The sequence below is a fragment of the Fundulus heteroclitus genome, chromosome 14, assembly GCF_011125445.2.
Source record: "Fundulus heteroclitus isolate FHET01 chromosome 14, MU-UCD_Fhet_4.1, whole genome shotgun sequence".
Taxonomy (NCBI): Eukaryota; Metazoa; Chordata; class Actinopteri; order Cyprinodontiformes; family Fundulidae; genus Fundulus; species Fundulus heteroclitus.
Window position 1 is genome coordinate 19,300,189 of NC_046374.1, and position 14,213 is coordinate 19,314,401.

The window sequence follows — 14,213 nt, forward strand, 5'->3', positions numbered from 1 at the left end:
GGCTGGATTTGGACGACCAATGATTTTTTTCCCCAGTATTTATGATGTTTACATTCAGCTTGACGTTATTTCATGTGTCTAATGAAGTTCAGCAAAGAGCACTATTGAAAAAAGCTTTAGAATGCTGTTCTCCTGAGTCATAAATCCTGTATATTGTATGTGTCATATTAAATATACTTAAAGAGAATCCACAATTATTTACAATTTGTCTAGGCTACAAAACTCTGATCTGTGCATCTACAGTAACCATTGAGTTCGCTTTTAATTTCATTTACATAAAAAAATAAATTGGTCCTACAAATTAGTCTGGAAATATGTAAGTGCTAATAAAATGCCAGACCTTGAGTCATCCTGAGATGCTACTGAAATTTCCGTTCTTATTTTTAATAGTATTCATTAATCCAAATAGCGTCTTTATAAAATAAAATAAAAAATTGCCAGATTTGAGTGACCTTGCCAAGCTCAAATTAGGACATTTTAAATGACCGGTTTTACTACGTCCAATCAGTGCAAAGCACTACGCGACATCATTGTCTGTCGAGACTTCTTTAAAAGTTTCAAGGTACCCCAAACTTTCTATGGAAAGTTTTTTACGACAAGTTCCGAGAGATGTTGGTTTTGTGGAGGTTGGCAGGAAAGAGGCTTACCCCTGAGAGCACTTTCCTCACATTCACGTTTTGTAGGAGGACTTGCTGGGTGTTAATCAGCTGCTGTTGGGTGAGGGAGCAGCTGACATTTTGAAAAGCCTCCCTCTCAGCTTGGCTGCTAAATTGGATATAGTCATCCAGATCTGTCCCCTTGCACAGGATGCTCTTGACATTGTCAGGCCGCGGAATGCCCGTCATCTGCAAAACAAACACCAACCTTGGTGAAAAGCTGACAAACAAGGGAACTTTTGCATATATCTATAACCTATTGGGATAGATGAGGAGTTTATTCTCCCGTACAACACAGTAAGAAAAGGACATGGTGCAAGCTGTCAAAACAAGTCTTTTGTGCTTTTTTACGGTAAATTCACAAATACATTTGCTCACATTTATATTCTGAATTAATAAAAACTGTCTGCAAGAAAAATGTCTTTTATTGCAGCTCTGATGAGAAGTTTCCATACCCATAACTTGCAAGGGAACTGCAATGTTACATAAATTTGTGTGTGATCCTTTTTGTGTTGAACCACCCTAACTATTCTAACTATGTTTTATCCTTTTGACTCAAATGGCCACCTTCAGAAGAAGGAAAGCTCAACCATCACTATCTGGGTGCTGCTGCAGCACTAGTGTCACCGTGCACGGTGTGTTGCAATCCAAGCAAGAAGCCCCATCCTCTGAAGACGGCATCTTTAGGCTGAGATTAGCCCCTGCTTACCAGCATAGACTAATAAATTTGTGGAGAAAGGTTTTATGTTTAGAGAGAAGATAAAGAAATGAAAGATTGAGCTATTTTGCCACACTTACAGGAAGTCATTTGGAAGGGATCAGTTTTACACCATGCTCTCAAGCATGATGGTAACAGCATCATGCTAAGAGTCTGTTCAGCTGCACAAAATGCATGGAATACAGAGGGACAACTACCTCTAAATACATTTTAAATCAACAGCAGGGTGGTTTAGACTTAAACACATATGTCTATTCTAACAGGGCAGTCACTTAAACACATCAATTTAGATCTGTACCTTTGGTATACTACTATTAAGGGATTGCTACTATTACATTTTTAGAAATGAAAATATATAAACTATACTCAAAAGCTTGTTCCATGACCAGAAACCAACGAGTTTCAATTAATTCTACCGATCATGTTAGAAAGAGTGATCAGATATTTCTATCACATTTACAAGAAGATTGCTTATGCTACATAAAAAAAGACAAGTCATCATATCAGGCAATGATAAATAGGTCTGTATATATTCTACAGGCTCTTTAGGAAACGTGATATAAGGGGTGAAAGTATATTAAGTTCTGACAATTACGTGGTGCACCCCATTTATATAGACTATAAACCTGATCCCTGTTCGGAGCAGATGGCTCTTATGAAATATAACTCCTACCAAACTAAAATAACCTGAAGTGACTTTCGGACGTTTGATATTTTTTTCATCGAGTCATGTTAATCACATTTTCTTGCAGCCGTCTAAGTAGAATATAAAAAATGACTTCTACTATTGTCAAATTAGGTATGAAAATTCCTGTGGATTATTACAAACTGACACATTGATGTTACTTTATTTCCCATGAACGGTTGTGCAGTTTTGTACCTTAAAAAAGCATCTGCGACTAAATAACCAAAATTATCAAGAAATGAACAAGGGGAAATAACCAGCATCTACATAATCTCCTGTTTTGTTGAACTAAGTTCCCTCTCACCCTTTTACACAGTCTTCTTGTTACCATATTCACATTTCCAGCCTCTCTGGCCATCAGAGAGCCCTAGTCACAGCGGCCATCTTTTAGTCATTGTTGAATCCATTTGATCTTCCTTCTCAGTGAAAATATGATTTTCATTTTCCAGCTTATCTGATAACATTTAATACACATAACACAATCAGGTGGGAGACATTTGGATTAAGTAAACTCCTCTTCTCCTATTGACATCTATTTCATCCCAATTTACCAATTGCTGGATGTTTAAAACCACGCGTTTTCAACAAACATCAGAGAGCACTTTGATTGAATGTCAAGACAAGAAGCTTTAAAGGTTGCTCTTGGCCAGGACATTTCAGTGTGAAATCTTCAAGCACGTCATTTATGGCACATTTGGTTGTTTGAAGAAGTATAATAGTATTTAAATTCCTTCGGTCACATGAAGATATGAAAAGCATGGCCACAAACGGTAACAACCTTTTCCTGTTTGCAGTTATTTGTAAAGAACTCTACTTACTGGACTGAGTTGAATCTTAGCATCCATGAGGCTTTGGACCACATCTGGTGGAACCAACAAATCCTCCTTCAGATGGGTGGTGAAAGTTTCATTGTCTCGTAGAATGCTTCTTACTAATTAAACAGAAATAGACAATATTTTATGGATTTATTGTGTATCGGCACAAATTTGCATGACATTTACAAATGTCAATCATCTGGAGAGCAGAAGCAGATCTGATGTTTTCTTTTTATCTAAACAAATTATTACAGATTTGGTCACAAAGGCCTAAAAATGCACGTGGATACCTGCAGCTCACTGTCTATCCTTCTCAGTTTTGATTATGTCAACATTCAGAAAAGAAAAAAAAGAATACTGCATTTTTCAGACTATGCGTCTAACTTTTTTATAGTTTGGCCGATCCTGGGACTTATAAGCAGGTGTGACTTATATATCAATTTTAAATGGTAAATCATACTGACCAAGATGAATCAAGTAGTAAACATTACCGTCTATAGCCGCAAGAGAGGGCGCTAGGCTTGAGAAAACTAAATGCTGCTCTTGTACCACTTAAAAATTAAATGAAACATTAACTTATAGACAACAAAGACTGAACACATGTTTGTATGTTGTTTCGTTGTTTCAGTATGCATTCACACAGAGGAGCATTGCGTGGTGCGGCTTGAGAGGCCCAGACCGCAACAGAACCCTGTTATTAGGCTGTCCGTGGGGCAAATAACAGCTAGCGCTAGCTTACAGGTCTGTTTTCTAGGCAATTTGCAACTTCCCTGATGCACGTGAGCTTTATGTTGCTCTGAAACATCCATGTCCTAATGTTAGCTTAGCACGTAGCACCATTACACTCACAATCTAATTTCAGCGTATATTTTTTCAACTTTCAGCGTAAATGCGCTGACGAGAACTTTCAGGGTTGGAGTTGCTGGCTTGTTATGCTAATTTACCCCATTTAATCTCCCAGGTATGTTCCATGTCATTCAGCCGGTTGTGGATGCAGAGCTGTGTACTTGCTTAAATTGGCTTACTAGATTAAATGTCAGTTTTTAGTTTTGTATTGTGTGAAATACATTTCTAAATAAATGTGTATAATCTGGTGCGATTTATATGTGTTTTTTTCCCTATTTACTATAAGCCGGATCTTGTAGTGGTATATATGGTATATGTAATAATCTGTGGTATCTTGTGCTATTCATCATAATAGACACCTAATGGATATCCTAACTCTACAAACCGATGATTATATTCTAAAGGCAGTGGTAATTTATGACGGCTAAATTTCATTTGGTTTTGACACATAGGTTATGCTGCTTTTAAAGCTGCAGGTGAAACAGGATGTGCAAAGACGCCTTTCACATTTTGATATTGAGGGTCATTTGGCTGTTAGTGGAAGGCCTGATTCCTCAAATGTACTAAAAATAATTTGACTACATTTATTAGATGGATTTTGTGGTCCCCGAGTCATTTATGAAACCCATTAGACGCCGTCCACATGCAACCTGGTTGTTTTGGAAAAAGCAGGAAAAGGTACTTTCTGTCCTACTGTGCATCTTTACATAAACATAACTAAAACCATGTGTTTGGTCAAATAAGCTTGAGCTGTTCTGCAACATACGGTCCACATGGTTTTTGACATCACTCGAATTATGAATATATAAAAAAAACACTTCATGACCACTGTAAAGTATGGTGGGGGTTCTGTGAGGCTGTGGGCCCGTTTTCCTTCCTCAGGCTGTGGAAACATTCACAATTCCTGTACAAATAAAGCTGAAAGCTGTTAGTCTGTCAGAAAACACAAAGTGGATCATCCTTGAGTCTTTCAGCAGGATACTGATCCAGAATGTGTGACCAAAGAACACACACCCAATCTAATCACTAAATGTTACAAGCAAACCTGCACACTTTGCATTACAGTTGTAGTCGAATCCCTTGTGAGAGGCAAGAACACTTGGGCTGGATGTGAGTGTACAAAAAGACGATTTGATGCTTTGCATTCCCAAGCTATTACCAAACTGTTTTCTGTTGATTAGCAGCCAAAAAGTAGAGTCAATTTCCAAAAAGCACCTCAATGTTACACTTCATCACTGATAGAAACAATGTTTCAGCACAGCAGGGGTTCCACACCTGCATGCCTACATCCAAAACCCATGCTATTTTCTTCCTGAGTGTTTTCCACTTGCTGGGTGTCCAACTTGTGCTGTGGCGTATGATGAAGAGACCACATAAAATTATCAAATTACAGCTTTTGTAATCGAAATATGGGTACCACATTCAATTATCTGGATGGGATGGGAAAGGTCCAGTTATGACAGATGTATTGTAGAAATGACTAGAATTAATTACATCACAGGAAACAACGCTTTCACCTTGTGAATCCTACTGATGACAATTATTATGCTCCTTGTGATTACGCCGCGTTTAGATGACCGGGAAACAGGACATATTTTGCACAAATGACCACCTGGGTCCTGTTAATCAGCCCATGGTCAAAACAAAATAATAAAAAAAGAAAAGACGACACAATCACCTTTGCCATTTTAGCCTTTTTGATAGCTCTCCATCCTCTTTCCTTCTTAATACTCTTTTGTGCTCTCGCGTCAGACAGCAAGTGCCATTAATTATGTCCAGGCTTAGGTCTTTGATGGATTTAATCTTGTATATTACAAACCGGCGACCCCAAAATGCAAATGGCCCACAAGCCGCTTGTCAAACAGCAGAGCCCTCCCTTTCTCCCTCCCTCTATTGGCTTTTTGCAAATTAGGTGCAGTATGAAAATCTGAATATCATCAGACTAAATGAGCCTAATGCAAAGCAGCAGCTTATCAAGACAAACGATCTGTCAGTCTGCATAGCAAATTGCATCATAAATAATCACACACCATTGTTTTTAAGGGATAAAGGGGAATAACAAATTCTCCAACTTGTCATCCACATGAAGGGGATACTTTCCTTGATGGAGTGTAGTTCAATAAAGGCATAGCAGAGCTATTTTGGCTTTTTTCTTTTTTTTACTATGGCATTGTGTAGTGACCATGAAAACGCCAAATTTGACCTTTCACCCACAAAATCCTGCTCTCCTCCACGTAATATAAATGCCTTTTCTAAGCTATGACTTGTAAGCCAAAACAATGTTTTATACCATTATCTATCTGGTTAGCTTAGCAGTTAGCTTCAATGTAAGCCATTCGTTGTGGCTCCGCTGCTCTCACCGTATATTTTGAACATGGCCGAGAGTCACAAGAAGCGAACCGCATAGAAGTTTGTGGGTAAAAGAGGAAGGCCTCATTTCAAAGAAATAAGATCAGAGTGGATTTGGGAGATATTTTCATGCGATCCCCCTGAGGAGTGGAAGAGCGCGGTCTTGCGCATGTGCAGTTATTCAAAAAGGGACTTGGGGAACCTTTAAGTGATGCGCCGTTTTCTGGCTCCACTGAATGAACGGTTTCATAACATTTTATTGCTCTCATGCTCTTAACATGAATGCGATTAAATGGCGCAAACCCTTGTAACAAACCATTGTAACTTGTTGTGCAAAACAAACTGCTCACATGATTGCCACAATGCTACAACCAACAATACTAACAAAGGTCAAAAACTGGGTGCTTTTGCCATCATCAGCACATCTTTCCAAAGATTACCTGCTTTTCTATAAGGTACCAACTACTGTGGTCTTCAGGTATTACATCAAACAGAAAATAAATGCACAAACCCAAAATATGGCTGTAACGACTCTACTAAGACTGTAAATTGCTACCATGCTTACCTGTCTGATTACCTTTAGCAGAGTCAACCTCAGACAGGACGGACGTCCACTGGTTGACATCATCTGCCAGCACCTCCACCTCACTGAGAACAGATCTGTCTGCCAAGACAGACTGTAGCTCTATCAACATCCCAGCAATTCTGGCACATTAAAAAAAAGAAGATCACAAACTGTTGACATAAACACTAACAATGTAATGAAGAAACAAGGTTTTGTGTAATGCCAAAGCATACATGGAGTTGTTGAAGTTATTAACTTGGCCTGGCGTCTCCCCTGGCGTTGGGTGGTTCAAACAGGGGTTTTCGATGTTACACATAATGCCTTGAAGCCAGGGCAGCACGCCAGCAGATGGCATTGCTTTGTTTGGGTAGTGACCTAAAGTAATAAACAGAGAAATTAATACACCGTTTTTGATCATACCTTACTGGCGGGTAAAGTTTTGAGTTAAAAAGAGGTATGTCCTAAAATTAAAATGTTATAACAACTGTGGTCACAGTGATGCAAAACCCAGATTGTGATTTTAAAAATGCGCTACAATCACATTACTACGACTCACCAATGTGAAGATGATCGCTTTAAACTTGACATCCTAAATGTTTTAGACTATCAGTTTGACCAATAAAAGTAGGGTTCATCGCTGTGCTGACAGGTTTGGCTAATGCTCATTAGCTAAACCTGACAATGCTAGCTTACAAAAGCTTTAAAGAAGCCTCCCCACACTCAAATTATTTATGTGACATCCTATTGGAGGAAAAGCAGGGCAAATTAAAAAAGGACAAGATTCAAGAAATGTAAAGGCACTGTGGGAATACCTGGCTAATAGGTAGCTGCTAGCATTACATGGGCTTCAAAACTTATTATCACTATCTAAGTAATGCTTTTTTGACTGAGCCTTGGGTGTCAATATGGGTGGCATATTCCCAAAACAGAGACCATTGTCGCTAAATTTCACAAACAGGATTGACAAGGTGTAGCCCTGGCGGAAATCAATCAGCACTGGGACTTTGTGCCAAGAAAGATGTCACAGCCTTTTCTGTTGTTTTACAAGGACCAGAAAGTCGTTAAAATCCATCCAGTAACCTTAGCGTTAGACAAGCATAAAAACCACAAAACACGAACTATTGAAATGTGCACTGAAATATTCTATGCTTATTATTTAAAACACAGCTCCTAACTTTTGAAACACCAAAAATATGAACGCGTAATCTACCCAAACAGTATGCAAAAATGTTCTCATCCCATTTCCATGAATGCAGTATCATGTGTTCCATATTTGCATCCCTGCAAGAAATATGTTTTCCCCTTAGTGATGATATATATATATATATATATATATATATATATATATATATACATGTGTGTGTGTGTGTGTGTGTGTGTGTCTGTGTCTGACAGTTTCAAATTAATACTGCAAGGGAACAAAAAATACCAGACTATTGTATCTGCTGAAAAACTCTTGTCTCATACTTACATTGCCCTTTGAAAATTGGCTTATTGGTAGACCTCACCCCCACCAGTATGAAGAAGAGAAACAGAGGCCACAGCAACTCTACAACCAGCCGCACCTGCAACAAAAACAACATTAATTTGCTTTGCCATCAATCAGCAACAAATCCCCACAAAGCAACACGAAAGTTCTCACAGTACATTGAACCTTTTTGAAAAGTCAAACAGAAACTGAGCCACAAAGTTGCTGTAAAACTTGACAATTCTGGAAAATCTGGTCGTTTACCGGCAGGACCAGAGCCATGTAGACATAAGAATTGGAGCAAATCCAGGAAAGCAAACTAGCAAAAAAGAAACCTGTCTGTCCGATAACTTCTGTTACAGTGTGGTCTGTACACAGAAAAGGGGTTTCTTTTCAGATGGATTTTTTTTTTTACTTAAAAAAATAAAAGAAAGTCATGGAACAGCACAACAATGTTATGTTGTATAACATGTTATGCAATTTTGTATAACAGAATCTTTTCCACAAAATGTTGAAGTTGGAGCCGAGTTCATGACTCTACATCAGCATGCCTCAGTTTACTCCAGCTATTACTCTAAGCACAAGATTGAGAGAGCAGTTTCTGTTGGTAACTCCCTAAACTGAAGCTATCACACACTCCTTATCATCTCCTTGCCACACTCAATCCTCTGCTGGAAAAAAAAAAAACAGAGTGTCAACCACTTCTTTGCGTTAATACAACCACTTCTCACCACCTTGCAGGCAGAGTCCCAAGGGGCATGTCAGGTTTTTATTTCAACAGCAGGGAAGACAAACCAACAAAGCACAAATGTTGACCTCAAAGCGCTACCTTTTTCATATTTTCCCCTCAGGACCCAACACACTTAATGTTCAAATTGATTAGCTATTTCAAGTGTGAAAAGGCAAGATGAGACGGATCCTAGGACGAAACAAAAAAAATATATATATCCATATATGGATATAACAGGAAAAAAACTTTCCTGAGAAAATATCTATAAAAAAACAACACAGTTTTAATAACTGATCCCCAAAATAAAATTCCCAGGGTAACATAAATATGTTTGTGTTGGATTATTATTTGTTCTTAGAATATTAAAGTAGAACTGGCTGGGGTGTGTTATATCACAGTTAGCCTCAACAAGTTTCACATGACTACGGATAACACATGGCCTATTCACAGGGATGTCAAGGAAAGTGCTGGTCACAGTTTTCTGTCGCCGTACACAATGTGGCATGAGAATAAACAGTAGCTGCACACTGCCAGCCAGCTGGCTGAAAAAAAGGCTACTGCCCTTTTGTCACACTTACAAAGCATGAATGGGTTATTCTTTTTACCTTAAATAAAAATACCATGATTTCAAGCTATCACAGTTTTTTTTACACAAACAATGGAAGTGGTAAATGTTAAATGGCTTGTATAACATTTTATCAAGTCCGACTACCCCAAAGCCTTTAAAGGGGCTATAAGTAAAATATTTACTGTAAAAATCAACCTAAATCATTCGTTATTTGTAACCTGGGATGGAAGTAACGATCCCTATCCAGTCCTGTTGGAGTCAAGTTTTTTGTCCTTTCAATCCTAGAGGTACGGTCCAGAACTACTTTGGTGCAGTGTGTAGCCAGTGTTTACTTCCTTTTGGTATTTAATCTTGGCAAAAGAGCAGCAGCCTTATAACATGGAAGCCAGAAAGAAAAGCAAACCAGAAATAGAGAAGAATATAACAATGTTAATTTTCCTAGTGCTACTAAAACATTGATATTTATTTTTCCTGTTGCAATAATGTTACCCATTCTCATAATTTATTATAAGATTAAGAAAAGATAGGCTACCTAAAAATTCAGTAGAAGTAGGTTAGAAGTTAAGCTTGTGCACAATATATCTTGTTGCTGTTCTGATCTGGGTGGAGTTATATATAACAAGCTGATAGTAGCAGGCACATTTTTTTTGCACTAAGGCTGATTAACAGGCATGATGCTCAAGCTTGTCAACAGTGCCTTTAACGCAGTGCGTCCATTCATTAAAGGTTAATGAGTGATGGGCGATGCTTCTTCAGGAAAACATGTTCTTAATGGCTGAGCCTGCCTTTCTTGTGAGTAAGACAAGCATCTGACAGCCTTCTTTCACGTCAGCTGAGAAGCGGCTTGTTGTGTATTTATGCCCTGACACACCGGAAACGTGATATTGTTACAGATGATTATCACAACATGCGTCAATGAGTAGCTGAGGCTCACTTTCAGTGTTTGGATGCTGTATGCTTAAAGTATAAAGTATAACGTTTGTATACTCTAATTGGGGATTGTTTAGTTTTAAATGGCTGAATGCAAGCTAAGGTCAGACAAGTTGATAGTTTTTTTCCGACTCCTTAGCTGCTTGCCTCTACCTGTGGTTGACTAAACACTGCACAGTGGTGCAGTTGGTAGCACTGTTGCCTTAAAGCAAGAAGGTCCTGGGTTCGACCTAGGATCTTTCTGCATGGAGTTTGCATCTTTTCCCTGTGTGCGAGGGTTCTCACCGGGTGCTCCTGTTACTCCCATAGACCAAGAACATCACTGTTAAGTTCATTGATGCCTCTAAACTACCCTTAGGTGTGGTGTGCATGGTTGTGAAGTCTAGGGTGCCTGCGAATTAGATCAGCTTCAATTGAAACAATAGAATGATTCAGTTCACGATGAACCTTTTTTCTGGTGTTTTATATATCCCTTGCAACATCAGAGTACACCCATCCCCCTGTCCTGTGTAATCATCCTCTTAGCTCTAACCTCAGCCAACCTGTTCTGCCTACAAATACACAGGTGAAGCGACTTGGTTAAACCAATCAGATGATTGCATCTCATAATAATAATATAATTATTATTATCTTTATTTGACATTGCAACATTTGCCATTCCAACAAAATTTCTCCTCTGAATTTAATGGATGCCTTGTGAAGCAGTGGGCTGCCACTGCGTGGAGCCCGGCGAGCGTTCTGGGGCTAACGCTCTTGCTCAGGGACCCAGAGTAGCAGTATGTGCGAATGCAGCCCCTCCAGGACGTAAGCACCCCCCTCCCTAACCACTAAGCCACCACTCCTCCTTATGTTGTTCCTGGAAATAATAAACCAAAAGTAGCTGAGGTACAAAAATGTGGTAATATTCTGAATACCGTTGAAAACAGATCCCTGAGACTTTCTCAGTGTCTGGCTCCCCAGGCGCTTTGCCGTCGGACACCAGAGTCTTTGTGAATAGATAATCTCCTCCTAAGAAATTATGCTGAATACTGGACCATAAAAAATCAGTTTCATGCCTGTTATAAAATCCTAAAATGCTTGGTGAGGCATTCATATAATTGGTCATTAACCTCCAAAAGCCCTCCACAAGCACCATTGTCCTTACTAACTCCCACTGGTTTTGCCTAATAATAATATTTCATTTTGACGTTGGCTAAATATCCCCCGGTCTGCAGCATAAAGCCAGCAGTGTCTACTTGTATATCGTTGGGGAAAAGCATCCCATGTTTTCTTCCCAAATGGAAAGAGTAGCCAACAGTTTTTTCCCCGCTAAGCTGATGGATTCAGGCAAGCCACAAAACTGTACAAATGCAACTTTGCCTTCAGCATTTCTATCAAAACATACTTTTTAGTCCTTACTTTATTTACTTTTTTTATATTTTATTAAACTCAGGTTTAATAAAAGGTCAGGAGCATCCTGACAAAATGAGTTTGTATGCATGAGTCCTGCCATCACCCCATGCAAATAAATCAAACAACACTCTCCAGCTCTCCATTACAATAATACCCAGCTGAACAGCCAAGTAAGTCTCCCTAGATTCCTCGACTACCTACCTGGATACCTCAAGGGCTGTTGTAACACCTCGATATCTGTTAACTTGTCAAGATGGCATGTTGTATTTGAAATCCAGCGCTACGACAGTGTACCTTGATGACTGGTCAAATGTGATGCACCGGTGGTGCAAATGTAGGAAACCTTTAATTGCAGTCACTTGTGAATTTGAGTAATAGTTTTTTTTTCTCGTTGCACTGATGAATTTCTACAAAATGAACCATTTTTTACTCTGTAATATTTTCCAATAAAATCTACAACCACCTTGATATTTTATACCTGAAATTCAGAAATTAGATGTCTACCCCTTTTCTTTTGGTAGCTGGTTACAGGCTTCATCTTTAGTGCCCAGACATGAACCTAGAACTAAAATAAACCATTTCCCTTTGTTAGGTCACTTTAGGTGCATCAATTTAAAAAAAAAATTATAATAAAATCCAGGACATGCTACAAATCATCATTTGGACAATGTTTCACTTTCTGATTGATCTTAAAAACAGGTGGGCTAAACATTGGCCGTGGATCAATGCGACTGAGCTCACATCAGTTTGCATGAATAAGGGAGAGGCTTGGTACCCACTTTGCCTATCTAATCTATTTGCTGTAATTCAGATATTTTTGAAGTACTTTTCTGTATTCTGCTCAAAGTTTATGACAAAGAATGTTTGGAATTGTTTACATAGCTTTCTGTTTTGGTTTGTCACTTCCTATTTACAATAAAGATTAATTTGGTCTAATAGCAAATGTGTGAACATGAAACGTATCAAATTAACTTAGCAAGAGTAGCTAGGTCATGAAGATAATGAGTCAATATAGCTTAACGCTTGTGTAGATAGACATGCCCCCCACACCCTTTTTTTTTTTTTTTAATAAATTAAAGATTAGCTGGACTGTTAATTAAATATGAATTTCACCCTCTGGTTAGAACATCTGAGTAAGTTTTTTAGTAACTTATCTTCAGCATATAAGACACCAACTAGCACCACAAAAACTCTTTTTTAAATCAAGCTTTTTTATATTAGAGTGCAGAAAATGAAAACGTGTCACATTTTAATTACATTAAAACAATTGTAACATTTTACGTGACATAAATCTTCAATGTGCTTCTTTGTGAGATGCCTTTGAGCACAAAAACATTCCCATAATAGCCTCAGAAAATCTGTGTGGCAGATGGAGTTTTACTTAAAGCGTTTTGAAGCAAATGAAGTAACATTAGCTGGAACATTCAAATCTTTAAAGGTGTCATATTGTGACTTCTTAAAGTGCAAACACTCAAACTACAGCATGCAAAGCGGTAAAACTGTCAACCGACGAATGAACAATTAGAGCTATTCATATCCTGCCGGAGCGCCACAGATTATTAACGTCATCACAGCAATTGCGGTAATTCATGTTTGTAGGAACGTACTGCCATCAAAGAAAACTTTAGAAAAGATGTTGTAGTATTGGTAAAAAGTTAATTAAAAACTGCCAAGTTTCTGTTGATAATTTTTTTTAGAACCCCTCCTTTTAGGTAGCAGGTCTGATCTCAGAGAAGAAAGACTTTCTGCCCTTCAAACAAAGCCTTTTAAAGTCCCTATCCATTTCCACCGGGCCTAACACTGGCTTTGTAAGAAGTAAAATACAGGCAATGTGACATAACGGGTAGAAGAGATAGATCATCAGAAATTGAAGGTGACACTCTGAATTGGCTGGCATTAAGATAAGATTGTTCTCGTTCTCCAGAGAGCGAGTTAAAGATAGCTTACTTCTATAGGAGACAATTTTTGTTGTAAATCCCTGCCCATTACCATTCCTCTCAATGAATAACTTAGCTGTCCTTGATAACACGAGTCTTGGACCACATCGTCATTTTCACCCTATTGCTGACCAATTCTGGCAGATAAACATTGATTTGCAGAGAAAAAGAAAAAAAAAAAAGAAAAGAAAAAAAAAGGCGGCTGGTGAACACAAGTGTACCTTTTGTCTCTTCCGAAGAGTGAAGTTCTTCCACAGGAGCAGAGAGAACTGCGTCAGGAGACCCATTATGGCTTTTTCTGGCAATATCTTGCCAATGCGTCGCGATGGCAACTGGCCCACTTACTAAACCCTGGAGGGAATAAAAAAGGCAGAGTTTGGTTTTAATACAGAGGAGCAATGCATCTTGGGGGAATGCCACTAATCACTCACTTCCCCAAGCCTTGGGGCTTGCGGTGCAGCACCTGTTCGAAGAATTATTATCACCTACGCTCAGCAAATCTCAGGACGGCCAACGTCTCAGCATGTGGAGATTACACAGTTTGCCTCCACAGC

General features: G+C 38.7%; 1 protein-coding gene across 1 annotated transcript in view; it reads right to left on the reverse strand.

The window, feature by feature from the left end:
• Positions 1–14,006, reverse strand: part of LOC105937282 (phospholipid-transporting ATPase ABCA1) — a 259,683-nt gene extending 245,677 nt beyond the window's left edge. Inside the window, exons 1-6 of the mRNA XM_036146479.1 lie at positions 13,881–14,006; positions 8,106–8,199; positions 6,868–7,009; positions 6,635–6,774; positions 2,878–2,990; positions 648–845 (exon numbers count right to left, since the gene is read on the reverse strand). Of these exons, the coding sequence (XP_036002372.1) occupies positions 648–845; positions 2,878–2,990; positions 6,635–6,774; positions 6,868–7,009; positions 8,106–8,199; positions 13,881–13,946 (753 nt within the window). The 5' untranslated portion in view covers positions 13,947–14,006. The remainder of the gene's footprint in view (positions 1–647; positions 846–2,877; positions 2,991–6,634; positions 6,775–6,867; positions 7,010–8,105; positions 8,200–13,880) is intronic.
• Positions 14,007–14,213: the final 207 nt, after the last annotated feature.